Source organism: Peromyscus leucopus, chromosome 16_21 (assembly GCF_004664715.2).
Source record: "Peromyscus leucopus breed LL Stock chromosome 16_21, UCI_PerLeu_2.1, whole genome shotgun sequence".
NCBI lineage: Eukaryota > Metazoa > Chordata > Mammalia > Rodentia > Cricetidae > Peromyscus > Peromyscus leucopus.
Window position 1 is genome coordinate 9,762,749 of NC_051084.1, and position 16,812 is coordinate 9,779,560.

Consider the following 16,812-nt stretch of genomic DNA (forward strand, 5'->3'; position numbering starts at 1 on the left):
AGAGAAAGCAGTCTATAGAGGAGCCAGGAGTGAAAGTGTCACCGGGTCGGCTTTCACCAGGACCCTGCTCTCAGGTCCCCGGATGGACCAGAGCCTTGTGCATCCTGCCAGGCACATCACACTGAGCTATGCCGGGCACCCCTGGGAGTGAGAGTCCCTGGCCCTGTTCTCTGCCTTTCATCCCGCTCCTCATTCCTAGTGCCCAGTTCTGTGCACTGAAGGATGGGAACAGAAATCAGGTAGTGTTTCGGTTTATTGTCTTAGTGTTGTCACAGTGACAAGAAGCTCCCAACAGAAGGTCATATCATTGTCCTCTGCCCTGGGCTCAGCCTCTAGGCCTTTCCTTGGCCCTTCACAGGCTAGCGTGTGGCAGGAGCACACTCTTCCCAACACTGATAGTTCACCACATTCCCCAGAGGTGGAAGCTGTATGCAGGGATCCAATTTGGTTATGTGATCACCAGTCCACGGGGCTGGCTCTCTCAGTGGTTTGGTAAACAAGTGGCAGTGGACTGTCCAGGGCTGCTGGCCACCTTTCAGGATTCCTGCTAGTGTAGTGGCCACCATTGCTGGGTGAGCGCTGTGACTTCTGTAAACCTCAGAACAGGGCCCGCGCAATCTTCCTCCCCGTGGCTTTAATCCTGGGAAAGGAGCCCCCCCCTCCCTCGCTTGGGGGAGTTCCTGAGGCAGAGGGGCCGATGTGGGAACCCGGTGTGGCAGCGGAGGGCCTTCTGCGCTGCCGCAGGAGGAAGTCGTGAGATGCACCATCCATAGCATAGAAGACATTAGCCGAGTGTGGGATGGTTAGCTCTGTGGGTTCAGAGGGGTGTCAAGCATTCATTCCTCCCCCGAGTGCCCCATGAGAACACACCCTTCACTTTGCCTTCCCCTGGCTGCTCACCTCGCTCCCCCGGCAGCAGCTGTACCAGCTCAAACTCTGAAGCCACTGCAGAATCACGATTGTTTTTCTTAAGGACGCGACTAATGACACTTGGAGCCTTGTCCTGGCTTGTCACCTTCAAAAGAGCAATAAATACACCATGATGACCTGTTTCCTATCCTTCCAACCCAGCCAAAAAAAGACCTGTGTCCAATCAACAAGAAATCCAATAAGCCAGCCCACATGGTGCCAGCAACAAGGATGCTCTCCTGCAGGGCAACTGCTGGATCTGAAAGTGTACTCAGCCCCAACACTCAGGGTGGCCCGCTAATGCAGAGTCCCACAGGAGCTACAGTGGAGTCCTGACTGCCCAGACCCAAGATGACACTCCTGTCTAATACAGCCAGGTCCTCCCCACCCAGCCCGGCCCCGGCTCCCTCACCAAGATGCTCTTGTAGACGCTGCCGTCTTCCCCCAGCTCCATCTGGACTCGGATAATTCGGCAATCGGAGGACCCTGGTCCAGATACCCCTCCCCCGTATCCAGCACCCCTAGAGGCCCCCTCTCCTGTGCCCCCACTCAATGGGGATCCACAGGAGGCTGAGCGGCGGTGACCCCGAGAGGGCCTAGGGGAGGAGGCTGGAGGGGAGAGGTGGCTAGGGTCAGCCAGACTGTGCAGAGAGGAGGTGCTTTCCAGGGCCGAGTCCAGAGACGAGACGGATGGCCACTTCATGTGCTAGGGGCAGACGGGGGAGGTCACGGAGGGGGAGGTCACGGAGGGGGGAAGGCAGAGAGGCGTCTCAGCGTGGTCAGAGGTGGACTCACCTGGGCCAGCCGGGTCAGCAGAGGAGCAGGGGTCCCCGGTGCTTCATCTCCCCCAACACTGGGCCGATCCCAGGACACAAGAGGGGTGGGGCCTCCGACAGAGCCCAGAACTCTGGGGAGGCAGGAAGTCAGACCAGGACAGGGGCAGCGGCAAGTCCCCATGAGACCAGCTCCCAGCCAGCAATGCTCCTACTCTGTCCACTGTGAGATGACTAGCGTCGGCCGAAGCATCCTAGCAGCAGGGGAGTCACCGGTACCAGGAGGTTCCACTTCACAGGACACACGGTGACTGGACAGGATAGCCATGGACAGAGGTCAGGATATGCCATCAACACACACACCCACATTCCCCAGCCAGAGCCCTAGAAGCCAACCACCCGGCCAGTCACCTCTGAGCTTCCGTTAATGGCTGGAGGCCCTGGAGCCACTGTTGGATATCAGGGTCAGGTCGGAGGTCGTAGCCACGACATTCGTTCTGGAGGCGCAGCAGCTCGGAAAGGACCGCAAACTCCTGGGAAGGAGCCCTCAAACTGCAGGAGCCAAAAACTCAGGGACCCCTGAGTTTGCCTCCCTCTCCCCATCCTGGGACATGATCAGGGAATCCCAGGGTCCAGCCCCACAGTCCCCTCACCTTCCTCCGCTTGTCAAAATTGATGTAGCCATTCTGCAAGGGCAAAGGACGAATGTGCTAATCCTGCTCGGGCGCCAGAGAGAACACCCTTCTTCCCAAACAGAGCCAGTGCACAAGTCACTTAGACCGTGGGATTCCATCCCTCTCCTCCATTCACACCTCAGACCCAAGCTCCTATCCGCCTTGGCTGGCTAGAACTCATTGTCGATCAGACTAGCCTTGAAGTCATAGAGCTCTGCCTGCCTCTGCATCCTGAGTGCTGGGGTTAAAGGCGTGCACCATTCTGCTGGGCAAAATAAGTCTTAAAATTTAAAACAACAAAAAGCCATGCAGACCAGGCTGCCCTCTAAGTCTGAGAGACTGTCCTGCCTCTGCATCCTGAGTGTAGTGTGGGGTTCCAGGTAACACCCAGCTCCACTTGACACCTTAAATTACTGTCTAAGAGAAAGCATCGAGCTTCTAGATGAGAAAAGTGGGCTCACAGCAGGACAAGGAACTTTCTGGAAGCCTCGGCATCTCCTTTTGTTTGCAGCGCTGGGAGTGGAACATGCTAGGGAGCCCCTCACATCACCACCAGTTCTTCAGGATTTGTTATCTCATAAACTATATGCCAGTGTTTCCGGTCTGCTCAAAACACTCGACAAAAGTGTATTCATTTATCCCTCCCGTTAACAGGCTGGAGTGGACGCAGTCAGACGTATACTGACGACCACCGAAGTGCGGAGGCTGAAGTGCTTGCCATGGAGACAGAACCTGGCTCCAGAAACTGTACTCTGCTGCTTCTGTCTTGTAGCCTCTCTGTGGAAGGGCTCTGTCTGAGCCTTAGGTGCACCTGTTAAGCCTTCCAGGACAGACAGACAGACAGACACACACACACACACACACACACACACACCACTGACCTCCAGCTCATCCTTGGAGGCTGCATCCAGCATCACCAGGTCCTTCAGGAAGGTCCCAAGGTATGGAACCACACCCTGCAAAGAGGTCAGGGTCAGACTTCCGCCCGACACACACCCTTCTTTCCCTTCCCTCCGCACAGAACTGTCCTCGTTCACCTCACCACCAGGCCTCCCAGCCCCACTGGTCACTCACCCCACCCCTGGAGCCGGACCTTGGGGCCTTCTTGGAGTGTGGCTCCCCAGGGGGCTGCAGCTTCACTTCCTGGTGGTGACAAGATTCGGTGAAGGGGAGGAGGGGCGGGGCAGAGGCTGGGGAAAGCAGGACCGGCCTCACCTGCAGGAGGAGCTCTCTGCTCTGGGAATAATTATCCTCCTCGGAGAAAATCTGGCACAGGCTGGAAAAGACTCTGAGGCTGTCCCTAGGGAGGAAGAGCAGTGCCCTGAGCACAGGCCTGGCTCAGCTTCTGCACCCCAGGCCTCAGGCACTTGGGGCCTCCCACCTGGCTGCTTCCCCCCAGGCCGCCCGAAGCCTGTGGATAGGGCTGGACTGCAGGGCCGACACAACAGCGTAGACTGAGGAGAAGTTCCGAAGCAGGCGGCACTCCTGTGAGGACCCGAAAACAGAGTCAAGGCTGCCGGCCCTCTCCATGTCGCAGTCCCCAGCCAGCAGGGCTGTTCTCCCTTACCTCGGCCACACGGATCCACTTCTCCAGGAGCCGGGCCCTCTGAGGGGGTCGGAGCGGCCTCACAGTCACCTCCCCTGGCCCCTCTCCCATCGAGGTGGCCCCCAGGACAGAGCTGACTACTGCCCCTGCCACCTTGTTGAACTGTGTGACGGTAGCTCGGACAGATGGGCAGAGATGAGAATGTCCTGGCCGGTCTCTGTGACCCCACAGGCCTCCCAGACACTGAGAGGGGATCAGATTGAGAAACAGCTCCTGCAGGGTAGAGAGCACGGGTTAACATGGACAGTCGGCCAGACCGGCTTCCAATCCCGGGGAGCTGAGGCTCTTAAGTGGCCGGGGACCAGCAGGGCACAGAGCTCGAGGATGACAGCCAAGGAAGGGGAGGAGGGCAGGGAGGGGCAGAGCCGCAGAGGGAAGAGCAACTCCAGGAGCATCGGAAGCAAGGAGAGGTTAGTCAGGGGTCAGAGTGTAGGGTCAAAGGTCAAGGTCTCACCGCATCTAGAAGGGTCAGCTGTTCGGCCAAGTGGTCAGCGAGGAACACCAGGACATCCGTGGGGTCAGCAGGGGAATCGCCAGGAAGGGCCAGGGGCTTAGGAAGGTTGGGGGCCCGGGGGTCTACCCGGGCCCTGAGGTTTCGGATGAGGTCAGCACTGCCCCCCCCAACACCCTCCCGCGCTGCGTACCCTGTCCGAAGCAAGAAGCTCTCAAGCCGGTCAAGCTGACCCTTGACCTCAGAGCCAAAATCCTCAGGGTGAGAGGCCAGCCAGGTTGAAAGTACGGAGATGGCTACCCTGAGAGAGGGGGAGCCAGCCAAGGGTCAGAGGTCCAGCCTCAGCTTCCTCAGGGGGGACTGGGGTTGAGTCAGGGGCACTCACCCTGTGGTCCTCTCTAGCTCACCAGGAGGATGCGACTCAAGGGCTTCCAGCCTGGGGATGAGGAGAGGGTCTACCCATGCAGCTCCTTCAACCCCCCACCCCACACCCCACCCCCGGTGCTGTGAGCGCTCAGAGGCCCGGGAGCCCCCTCCACCCTTGGCCCCTGACCTGTCAGTCACAAGCCCAAACAGGGCAGGCGTGGAGGTGAAGGCCCGGTGGGTGGCCAGCAAGGCTGGAGTGAAGGTCATGTCAGCCCCCGACGTCCTGGCATCCAGCAGGTGTCTGACCAGGGCCTCCAGAGTGCCAGCGCGGAGCCGTCGGGAGGAGCGAGGCGGGGGCACGGGAGCCTGGAGAACACGGAGGGGGGCTCACTCATCTCCCCACCCCTACTGCCAGACGTCTAGGAGACTCCAGACCTAGCTCATGTTTGCCACGGTTCAGAAAGGGCTCAAATCACACAACACGGGGTCTAGAGAGACTCCAGACCCGCAACCCGGAGCTCTGCCCAAAAAGAAAGAAAGAAAAAAAAATCAAAGAACTGCGGGGTGAGGGGTCAGAGGTGAGAGGTCAAAGCCATGATCTCACCAAGGGGTCAAGAGGCCGGTACTGGCGGCTGGTGACAGTAAAGGTGGCGCCGTCTTCCTCCTCATCCCAGACGGACGCGGGAGCCTGGAGGAGCGGGGAAAACAAGTCAGTTCCTCAGCCCCTCCAGGGCCCGGCCATTGCTCCCCAGGCCCTGCTCCTCCCTCTGTAGCCCTCACCTGTGACGGCAGGGGACAATACCAGCGAGTACGAGGGCTAGAGGGTGCTGGTGACCCCAGGTCTACCCCCACTGGGGCTCAGACAGCCCCCCCCCCCAGCCGCCTCAGAGCTCGCTGGAATAGAGAAGGTCGTAGTGGGGGCTTCAACTGAATGCAGGAACCCTTCTTCTGGACACACGCAAATCGCCTTCCCCCCTCCCACAGCTGAGCCCAGCTCGGCAGAAAAGCGGGGTGCAAAGGGCGGGAGCGGCGCGCCAGAAGAGGCACGAAGCCGAAGGAGAGACCTGAAGCACAGGGAAGCTGAAACTTCAGGCCGTCACATGCCCCGCCCTCCCTGACAGAAGCACAGGAGCCCCACTGCATAGACTCCCCTTCCCCAGGTCTCCCGAATGCAGCTCCCACTCAATCTCAGCAGTGGGGATCCCCTGAAGGTGGCGGCTCCAATCCCAGTTACAAGAAAAAGGGGAAGTCGGGATGATGGGGGGACGGTAGACTCAGAGTCATGTGGCCCTAGCCCCTCCCCCGACCGATCCCGAAAAACCAGCCTTGCCAGTCACCCTAACTTTACCAATGTCGGGACCCAGGAGACCAGGGCCTCTTGGGCTCCGAATCTAACTTCTGGATCCTCCTGAAGCCCCAAGTCCTGCCGCTGGTCACAACTATTAGTCCCTAAGAAGGAAGATGACCCCTCTCTACCTATCCTAGGATCATCTCACCAGGTGCCAGGACCTCTTGGCTAGCTGCCCTCAATCCAGCACCAGGGGGTGGGGGAAGGGGCGGTGAAATCTGAGGGTTCCCTCCCCAATCCTAGAGGCTGAGGAGCTGGTTACTGTGGAAACAAACCCCTCCCCGCCAAACAAAAACCAGGAGGGAGACAGGGACCAAGACACAACTGCCCAGAGGCAGCTCTCTGGGGCAGGCATGGGCAAAGCGGACCTGAGCCCCGCAGGCACAGCCAGCCTGCCTGGCCGCCAGGCATTCCAGGCAGGAACTCGGCAGGTTCCTGCAGGCGGGTCCCGAGTCAGACCGACAGGGAGAACTCCAGAGACTCCAGCGCCCGCCGCCAGACACCCAGACAGAGGTGCGGGTGTGAGTGAGGCAGGAAGAGACCGAGGGACCCAGAGACACCAAAAGGAGGAGAGTCTCAGAAATATTTAATGCCCTGCCTCCCGCCACCCGCGTCTCACCTCTTCTTCTTCCTCATCCTCTTCCTCCTGCCCCCCGCCCACGGCCCGGCCACCTGGGTCCCCACCCTCTTCGGGGTCTCGGCTCCGGAAGCTGCTCAGCACGACTCCCCCGGGGGGGTTCGTGTCCAAAAGCAGCCGCAGGGGCCGCGGGAGCATGGCCGAGTGGAGGAATCAGCGGGGTCAGGCCATGGGGGCGCCTGGGGAGAGACGGGTGGGGCGGGGGTGGAGTCAGGCGGGCGTGGGGGAGACGGGCGTGGGGGGGACGGGCAGGGCAGGGGACCTGGGTGGGAGTCCCTCAGGAAGGCTGGGGGGCGGGCGGGCACGCTGGAGTGGGAAACCAGGGCCCTCAGTGCCTGTTGGGGGTTAGGGGATCCCGAGTGCGGAATGGGCAGGGTCACCCGGGGCTCGGGCTCTGACCTGCTCGGGAGGGGTGAGAGGCTGTGCGCGCGTCCCGGGCCTCCGTTCTGGTCGGTCTCCGGCCCTCGACCGAGTCCCCTCCCGGGCTTTTCCGCGCCCCCCTCCCAAGCCAGCCGGGCTCCCGGGCCCTCCCGCCCTTTCCGCTTCCCCCCTCCCCGCGTCCGCCCGACAGCAGGAGCCAAAAAGGGAAGGAAGTGAGGACAGGAGCCAGGGCCGCCGACTAGGGAAGTGCTGGACGCCAGGGGCCAGGACCCAGACTCCGGGTGCCCGACTCCACTGTCCCCTGCACCCCTACTCGGGGATTCAGGAACCCGTGTCTCCCAGGACAGACAGACTGGAGATCGAGACCCCGAGCCTCCGCGGGGGGGGCAAGAACAGAACTTTAAATCCGCTTCTCTAACAAGAACAGTGCTATGGCCACTCCCTGGGAGAGCGCCGTAGGAGGGGCGCGACCCCGCTCCTGCAGCCCGCGGGTGACACTGCCCGCGCCCGCACGCGAGTGCAACGGAGCGAATCCGGGCCGGGTTTTCCGAGCCGCCTCTGTGCCCGCCCACCCTCGGGGGCGGGGCCGGAAGCCGGTGGGAGAGGCGCCGGCGGCGTTCCCGTCACGGCTTGGTTCCGCTCTGGTCCGTCGCTCCCGGAGTCCGGGTCTCCCGGTGCGCCAGAGTGTGAGCAGTTCCGACGGTGGTTGTGTCGCCTCCCTGCACCGGGAAGACCCGGTAGTGGCAGGGGCCCCGAGGTGACCGAGAGGCTCGCTGTGCTTGTAAAGAGTGAAAGACCCGCATGGGAACTCCGAAGCACTTTATTGGCACACAACACTGGTTCCCCGGCGGGCGGGCGGGCAGGAGGGGACAGACGTCCTTCAGGTTCGGCCGGTGAGCCGCACGAGAGGGACACTCGGGAGTCAGTGACCGGACGAGGCCCATCAGGCCTGGGACTCAGAGATGGCGATGGTAGAGCAGGCAGAGGAAACGCTGTGGTATGAGAGGAGAGCTGGAGAGGTAGGCCTTAGTCTGCCATGGGAGACACACGGACCGCTCGGATCTAGTAGCCTCGTGGTGTTAAGATGCTGTGAGCCCCTTGTGAATACCTGATATTTCCGATGGTCTTAAAGGGCTCGAGACTACTGTAGATTCTTGTGTTTAGTTCTCTTCACAGAGCCCCACCCTGGCTGACCTGGAACTCCCTATTGTAAATCAGGCTGGCATGGAACTCACACAGATTCACCTGCCTCCGCCTCCGGAGTGCTGTGCGCCACTATGCCTGGCTTTTTTTTTTTTTTAAAAAAAAAAAAAACTTTAGTTAAGTTCCAATAGCTGTAGCCCACATAACAAAAACTCTTTGGGCTTCTTGCTCATTTTTAAGATGTATTGGAACCCAAATTTTTGAGAATCACTGCCTTAGAACTCTAACAATGCTAGATTTATCTTTTTCTTTTCTTTTTCTTACTAGATTTATCTTAAAAAAAAAAAAATCCTTGAAGCATGGTGACCAATGCCCTTCCTCACTCCGGAGGCAGAGGCAGGTGGATCTCTGGGACTTTGAGGCCAGCCTGGTTGGCTTGGTGAGGTCCAGGCCAGCCAAGGCTGCATGGAGAGACCTTGTCTAAAAACAAGAACAAAACAAAAATAAAAAATAGCTGGGCAGTGGTGGCGCACACCTTTAATACCAGCACTTGGGAGGCAGAGGCAGGCAGATCTCGGCAAGTTTGAGGTCAGCCTGGTCGACAAAGTGAGTTCCAGGGCAGCCAGGGCTGTTACACAGAGAAACCCTGTCTCAGAAAAGACCCCAAAAAATAATAAAATAAAATAAAAAAGCAACCCCAGCCACTCAATGGAGGGAGTAGAAGATAACATGAAGGGACGATGTTTAGGGGAGGAGCTACTGGAGTCAGCTGGGCCAAAGATGAGGGTGGTCTTCCACGGAATTGAGTGCCTTTACTGTGACTTCTGCAAGAGAAGAGAGAAGTGGAGAATTTGAAGTGTTAGAGTGTTTGTTAGTTAGTTAGTTAGTCTAGAAACATTCTCATCAGGGGGTGGGAGCAGGATGGGACTGGCATTTCCCACCTGCCAAATACTAAGTGGTCTACCTCCTGAGTCTTCTGGAAGAGGGGAGCCATCTTCTCAAAGGCCCCTCGGGTCACCTGAGACTAAGCACACTCTACCCCTGGGCTGTGCTCTGAGCTTTGGAATTTCTGACACTGTGTACATGTTTACATATTCTGGATAGGTAAGGTTCACGACGTAATGTAGGCTGCACAGTAGCCTTCCCGGCCATTGTTCTTTCACACTTTGTGATGGTGTTTTCCTCCACAACAGTCCCTTTAGCCATCACCCACCCTTACACTTCGATGGTACCCCACTTACTCTGTAGTAAATTCTGACTGTCTTCTGCACTTTAAAAACCTATGCTTGTGAGACAGCTCAGCAGGCAGAGTCAGCTGCAGGTGGTTGAGAGAGTTTAACCTGGGATCCCACAAGGTTGTAGGAGAAAATCTGTTCCCAAGAGTTGTCCTCTGACACCCACCCACATGTGACAACACACCTCACATTCATATATATACACAAAACAAAATCTTTAAAAAGGAAGAAAGATAGACTAGTGGGGTGGCTCAGGGGTAAAGGTACTTGTCCTTCTGAATTTGATCCCCAAGACCCATGTGGTAGGAGAAAACAACTCCCCCAAGTTATTCCTTGACCTCCACATGTGTGCCATGGTATGGACATAGCCACACACATAGATAAATGCGATTTCTAAAAAGTACAAAAGGCAGGTTCATTAACTGAGTGTGGTGACACTCCTGTAATCCTATCACTTGGAAGGTGGAGGCAGAAGAATGAAGCGTTTAAGATTATCCTCGCCGGACAGTGGTGGCACACGCGTCTTTAATCCCAGCACTTGGAGGGCAGAGCCAGGCAGATCTCTGTGAGTTCGAGGCCAGCCTGGTCTACAGAGAAAGTCCAGGACAGGCCCCAAAGCTACAGAGAAACCCTGTCTCGAAAAACCAATAAACAAACAAACAAAATCATCTTCAACTATGCATCAAGTTTGAGGCCAGCTTGGGCTACATGAGACCTGTCTCAACAAAAATGTAATAATTAAATATATTATTAAATTATTTTGCCTGTTTCATTTTACTCCTCTCTACATGAGCCAAAGTTTCAATGCAGCAGCCTAGAACTCAAGACACTGCCTCCGCCTCTCAAGTGCCCTGACACCTGCCTTTTTTTTAATGTAGCTACTAATTATTTCAGTTTAGGTGTGTGGCTTACATCTCTAACAGACTGAACTGCACTCAAGTAAACAAACCCAGATTGGAAAGTCTGAGGTGAGCTATAGTTAGAAAGATTTAGATGATGTCTGTATGAAATCGACACCCGTGGCTGCCTGCCACGCCAGCAGCCAGCGTCCCACCATGCAGAAACACAGCACGAGGAGGGAAAGACCCAGAACTGGGCGCTGTTACCTTTGAGTCCAGGCTGGCAGCTGTGACCTTCGCCTTTGAGTCTTTATGAATGGTCAGGTAGGCAGCTATGGAAAAGGCGGAGGGGGAGGGATGTGAGTGGCAGGGGAAGGACGGGGTGTGTGAGACTTCACGGAGTAGGCGGGAAATGTCCTTTGGAGCGGGCTCCCACTTACCCATCCAGCCTAGTGCTTTGATGAGTCCCAGAAGGAGAAAAGCGGACAGGAACAGGCCTATGCTGTCCTCGATTGAGGGCCCGGAGAGGCCTGGCAAGGGAAGCAGTGCCAGTGAGCTCAGTGTTTCCCGAGGTCCCACCCTGGTTCAGAGGTTCTCCGGGTTACCTGCCACCTCCAGGGTGACTTCAGCACTGCGCCCGGATGCCGGCAGGCTGGGGTGGTGGACCCGACAGGCATAGCGTGCTCCATGCTGCTTGGCAGTGACTGGGGGCAGCCGCAGGTGCCCAGCCTGGCTGACAGAGCCATCGGAATGGTGGCGGACAGTGGAGAGCCACGTCTCCCCCTCAGCCTTTCCAGAACCGCCCTCTGGGCCACCTCTGCGCTCCCACTCCACCCTCAGGCCCGCCGCAGGGTAGAAGTGGGACACGAGGCAGAGCAGTTCCGGGGGTGTCTCTCCCGGGGCAGCCCACACAAGGGGTGCTGGTGTCAGAGACACTTTGGGGGGCTCTGAAGAAAGAATAAGAAAGGAAAGTGAGAGATTCCACTTCCTCCCCCGGTCTGGCTTCTACTTCCCTTGTACTGGAGGGGTGCTCTGATGGTGGGAATCCCCATGTTAAAGCTGTCAGATTCCCAGGACCCCCATCTACATTTACCACCCATACACGCTCATGTCTATCCCCCCTCCCGCTGCCACGGTATACCCACTCACTGTGCACCGTCAGCTGCAGGGAGACCTGTCCTTGCAGATAGGGCAGGTGTACAGTAGCCAGGTAGACGCCCTCCTGAAAAGGTTTCACAGCTGGCAGCCAGAAGGTCCCATTCCCAGTCCACGGGCCCCAGGGCTCATTGTCATCCCAAGCAGCAAATGCCACAGCCTTTTCTTGGGCTGGTGGCGTTTCCCCAGCCAGCCCGGGAGTCGCAGCCAGCAGCAGGTGACCCTTGCCCCGGTGCTGGCGACGCCACTCCAGCCCAAAGGGAGGGGGACCTGCGGCCGGAGACAGAGCATCTTCCAGAGTCGGGGGCATGTAGGCAAAGCTCAGGTCCAGCACCGCATCTTTTCCCAGCTGGATCCGAGGGTTGGGGCTGTGGGTGAGGACGGTCAGCACCACTGGGCATTGGGAGAAAGGGGAGAGAGGGAGAGTAGAAAAGCAGAGCTGTGGGCCTCAGTTTACCCACCCTTCAGAGACACCTCCATTTGTAATACGACCTCCAAGCCCTCCCTTCATTCCAGTTATAAACCAATGTAGCTAACAATGTGCAGGAAGAATTAGGGTAAATCAAGGTGATGTGTGTATGTGGGGCGGGGGTTCAACCCTAGGAATCTGTGCTGAACACACTGCCCACTACAGCTCTCAAATTCTGGAGATGTCCAAGATCTAAGGGCACATTTAAATTTTTTTTATTTTTTACTTTTTTTATATGTGTACCTGCATGTATGTTTACTTTTTTTATATGTGTACCTGCATGTATGTTAAGTGCACCATGTGTGTGCAGTACCCAAGGAGGCCAGAAGAGGGCACTGGATCCCCTGTGGTTGTGAGCCATCAAACACAGGCACTAGGACCACAATCCTAGCAGTCAGTGCTCTTAACTGCTGGGCCATCTCTACACACACACACACACACACACACACACACACACACACACACACACCTCTTTTATTTTATTTATTTATTTATTATTTATTTATTTATTTTTGGGGACAAGACTCACTCTGGCCCAGGCTATCTTGAAACTCACTATGTAGGGCTAAGCTAGTCTGGAACTCGACTGATTCTCTTACTTTAGCTTCCCAAGTTCTTTCTTTCCTTTTCTGTTTCTTTTCTTTTTTTTTTTTTTTAAGATTTATTTATTTATTATGCATACAGTATTCTGTCTGCACATATCCCTGCAGGCCAGAAGAGGGCGCCAGATCTCATTACAGATGGTTGTGAGCCACCATGTGGTTGCTGGGAATTGAACTCAGGACCTCTGGAAGAGCAGTCAGTGCTCTTAACCTCTGAGCCATCTCTCCAACTCCCCTTTTTTGTTTCTTTGTTCATTTGTTTGGTTAGTGTGTGTGTGTGTGTGTGTGTGTGTGTGTGTGTGTGTGTGTGCGCGCGCACTGAGAGGCGGTGGGGAGTAGCTAACAGGTGCAGTGCTAATAACTGAACCTAAGGCCTCATCCATGCCAGGCAAGTGCTCGGCCACTGAGCTATCTTATTTGAAGCGGTCTCATGTAGCCCATGCTGTCATGGGACTCCGGGCCCACCTGTCCCTGCCTCTCAAGTGCTAGGATTACGGACATGTACCTCCAACGCTGATGATCAGACTCACACACAGTGGGTAATGGGTCTACCACTGACTCACACCCTCAGCCCCTCCTATCTCCAAACCAGAAATGGAAGCAGGGCACAGTGGCTCACACGGGAGACTCGGGCAGGAGGATTGCCATGAGCTCCAGACAAGCCTGGACTACTATATGAGACCCAGTCTCAAAACAAATAAAAGTGAATAAAGAGGTGGCCGCGATAAGAACAGTACCTACCTACGGAGGCTGTGGCGAAGGCGTCACCTGACACCTCTAGCTAACCAAATCTGTTCCACTCCTGGCTCAAAACAGCTCCCCAGGAGGCTCTCAGTACACGGGGCACAGAAGTCTGCACAGCAGAGCTTCCTGCTGCTAGGAAATCCCTCCCACTAAGGCGGCCCCAGCCCGTTGGTGGCTTGTTTTGTTTTTTTAAAGATTTATTTATTTTTATGTTGTGTTTTGCCTGCATGTATGTCTGTGTGAGGATGTCAGATCCCCTGGAACTGGATTTACAGACATGTGTGAGCTGTCAAGTGGGTGCTGGGAATTGAACCTGGGTCCTCTGGAAGAGCAGCCAGTGCTCTTAACCACGGAGCCATCTCTCCAGCCCCCATTTTCATGTTTCTAATCAAGCAGAAGTGACCTGGAAGCGATTTGATGAGGAAGACAGGACACACACTTGATTCCACCCCAGGAGTCTGTGGAAGCAGACTCCCTATCTGGGCAGCCCCAAGAATCAACCCAGGGCCCAGAGCTCAGTTAGGATACATACAAGGGGCTACAGAGAAGACTTGGAGTTTAAGGCCACATACTGCTCTGCTGAGGCTCCAAATTCGGTTCCCAGCACCCATGTGACATGGCTGCTCAACCACCTGTAATCCAGCTTCGGAGGATCCAACACCCTCTTCTGAACTCCCTGGGCACCTGCGTTCACGTGACACACCCATACACAGACACACACACACAAATGGAAATCAACTTTGAAAACAACTTGGGGTTGGGGATTTAGCTCAGTGGCAGAGTACTTGCCTAGCAAGTGCAAGGCCCTGGGTTCAGTCCCCAGCTCCAAAGAAAAGAAAGAAGGAAGGAAGAAAGGGAGGGAGGGAGGGAGGGGGAGAGAGAGAGAGAGAGAGAGAGAGAGAGAGAGAGAGAGAAAGAAAGAAAGAAAGAAAGAAAGAAAGAAAGAAAGAAAGAAAGAAAGAACTAATACAACCACTGAGCCACACACCCCAGCCATGCAAAAGTCACACAGGATTATCTGTTGACAAGTCTGAGAACCACACTTAGTCTACATCTGATCACCTCTGTCACTTAGAGTACACAGGGCCACCCTACCGCGGAGAAGGAACTAGCTTTCAGTATGTTATTTACTAGTTTTGAAAAAGAGTCTTGCTGTGTTGCACAGGCTAGACCAGGACTCCCTCTGCAGCCCAGGGTAGCTTCACACTCCTGATAAACCTGCCTAAGCTTCCCAGGTGCTTGGGTTACAGACACATGCCACCACATTTTGCCAAGGCTTTGGTCTATATAAACTTCCAATAACACCTATCTGGAGCTTGATCTGGGGACCTCTGGGTCCTAACTTTTTCTTGGTACTAATAAACATTTATTGCATCAATAAGTAAATTAACACGGTGCCTTGCTTCACTGTCACAAAGGAAAAGCTGGGAGAATAGTTCCTGCTTTTCACAGCTGGAAAAAATAGACACAGAGGAAAGGCTGTGGCAGCCACCACCATCTCTAGTGAAAACCAGCAGGAGGAGGGCTGTTTCTCTGGAGAGAACGGCTGTACCCACAGCAGGTCTGCCCAGGGCAGAGCTAAGAACGGAGGTGCCAGCCGGGCTGAGGGTTTCAGGCTGTCCCCTTGTCCTGTGGAAGTTCTCAAGTGATGGCGCAGGGAAGGAGGCAGGAGTTTGGTGGGAGTATTTGCATGAGAACACCAGAAATGGAAAAGTCAAGGAGTCTCTCTACCTGTCGCCTGGTGTCCAGAGACATTCAAGTCAGATCTACCCCATTTCAGCATATGCCCATGGAGTGACCCGGAGTCCAGCCCAGCAAAGTGCATTGCACTATTCAGAAGTGGCCTTGCAGAAGAATCCTCCGTCTTTGCCGCGTCCCTTCTGCCCACTAGAGGCCACTATTAACGGACAACAGGCCATGGCCTCGAGCCTGAGGAAGAGCTTCCTGGCCTGGCTGATTGTCACTAGGCTAGAGTAGGCTTAGGTGACACTCAAAGTCTGAATTTTGAAACAGGCTCAACTGTTCCAAGTAGGGTGCCTAGCGATTTACTGACTTTGGAGGAGTGCAGAAAAAAATTCGGGTTTTAGGACTCACTACTTGTCACTTTACAAGTTTCTCAAACTCCGGTATCTGGAAACCACCGTGACTTCCCCAACCTGTCTACAAAGCCCCGCCCCAAAACCAGAGTTGATTTCAGTTTTACTCTTGGCCCACAAAGAAGGGTGAAGACAAATTCTAACCAACTGCCTCGCTTAACAAAAAATATACTGAACCCCAATTGGAGAAATGACTCATTCAGATCTACTCCGCCAGTGGCCACTGGGCGACCTTTAAAAACTACCCATCCATCTCCCGCACCTGTCCGTGGCTACCTGTTGCCATGGTGATGGAGTCGGGCTCCCGCTGAGGCTCTGGCTGTGGTCGCAGCAGGACAGACAGGCTGAAGACGGTGCTGGACACGCTGACCAGCAGCCAATCCCCGTCCAGGGCCCGCGGGCAGTTCTGCTGCGGGATCAGACCTCTAGCCCAATTCGCCGAGGCGGGGAACGGGATGAAGCGGCTCATCTCGCAGTGCGGTGCGGGGGCGCCCGCGGGGTACCGCCTGAAGGCAGCCAGGAGCATTCCGGCCGGGTCTGCGGGACCGAAAGGGTGCAACTGTAGCCCCGGCTGGAAGGGTGCTGACTGTACACAGACCGGAATGTACATACTAACAAAGTAGTGAGAGACTTAGAGAGAACCCAGACTTATTTACAAAGGGGGAAACTGAAGCCCAAGGGCCCGACGTGAGCTAAAGAGGAGGCGATAGATGCAGTGAGTCCCGAAGACTCACCATCCACCTTGAAGTACAGCTTAGGGTCAAGATCTGGCCGGGGCGGCGGACCCCTGGGTCCCTGGCGCAGTAGCAACGCGGCAGGTCTCTTGGCCAGGCTACCTGAATCTTCCACGAACCAGCACTCAACCGCGGCCGGTCCAGCCGAGACGGTGGTCGCCAGGCCTGGGGGAGAGGGGCTCCAGTGACCGGGCGGCCGGGATGTCCAGCGACCTGCCCCGCCCCTTCGGTCGTGAGAGGGGACCACCTCCCTCTCCTTCCCAGTGCGCCCTTTCCTAAACAAGCAGCGGGGTTCGCTCACCCAAAACCACAGCGATAAGCAGGGGCAGAGGCTCCATGGCGCTGCGATCTCTACTCTAGGTCTCTTCCCCTTTCACTTTCATTTACTCTGAAGGCCAGCGTGAAGGACCGGAAATTCCCGTTCAGATCATGAGGGTTGGCGGCACGCGGGAGGCACGCAGCACCCTGCCTCCAGGTCTGCCCCTCCGCGCCCTGCACGCGCTCCCGGATCACCCAGAAGCGCCAACTTTGAGCCCTGCGACGACCTAGGCTCCGCCCTCCCACGGCGTCTCTCGGCGACACCTCCCTTAGGACCATTACTCCCGCGTCCTCCGACCTCCCGGACCCTGCCAGGTCCCAGCACACACAGA

General features: G+C 56.2%; 2 protein-coding genes across 2 annotated transcripts; both read right to left on the reverse strand.

Annotated features, from left to right (window-relative positions):
- Nucleotides 1-235: 235 nt before the first annotated feature.
- Nucleotides 236-7,311, reverse strand: Rgl2 (ral guanine nucleotide dissociation stimulator like 2). The gene is made up of 18 exons (XM_028888389.1): nucleotides 7,164-7,311; nucleotides 6,747-6,943; nucleotides 5,384-5,467; nucleotides 4,967-5,145; nucleotides 4,799-4,849; nucleotides 4,417-4,714; nucleotides 3,924-4,175; nucleotides 3,738-3,841; nucleotides 3,572-3,656; nucleotides 3,431-3,499; nucleotides 3,238-3,312; nucleotides 2,336-2,368; nucleotides 2,094-2,215; nucleotides 1,898-1,993; nucleotides 1,705-1,816; nucleotides 1,322-1,615; nucleotides 901-1,015; nucleotides 236-809 (listed from the first exon to the last, which is right to left on the reverse strand). The coding sequence occupies exons 2-18, from the start codon at nucleotides 6,900-6,902 to the stop codon at nucleotides 598-600; spliced, it is 2,337 nt and encodes a 778-aa protein (XP_028744222.1). The 5' UTR covers nucleotides 6,903-6,943; nucleotides 7,164-7,311; the 3' UTR covers nucleotides 236-597.
- A 1,145-nt stretch (nucleotides 7,312-8,456) lies between these two features.
- On the reverse strand, nucleotides 8,457-16,740 carry LOC114706134 (TAP binding protein). The gene is made up of 8 exons (XM_028888386.2): nucleotides 16,464-16,740; nucleotides 16,163-16,327; nucleotides 15,705-15,965; nucleotides 11,512-11,910; nucleotides 10,968-11,309; nucleotides 10,803-10,892; nucleotides 10,630-10,694; nucleotides 8,457-9,112 (listed from the first exon to the last, which is right to left on the reverse strand). The coding sequence occupies exons 1-8, from the start codon at nucleotides 16,498-16,500 to the stop codon at nucleotides 9,101-9,103; spliced, it is 1,371 nt and encodes a 456-aa protein (XP_028744219.1). The 5' UTR covers nucleotides 16,501-16,740; the 3' UTR covers nucleotides 8,457-9,100.
- Between the last annotated feature and the right edge of the window lie 72 nt (nucleotides 16,741-16,812).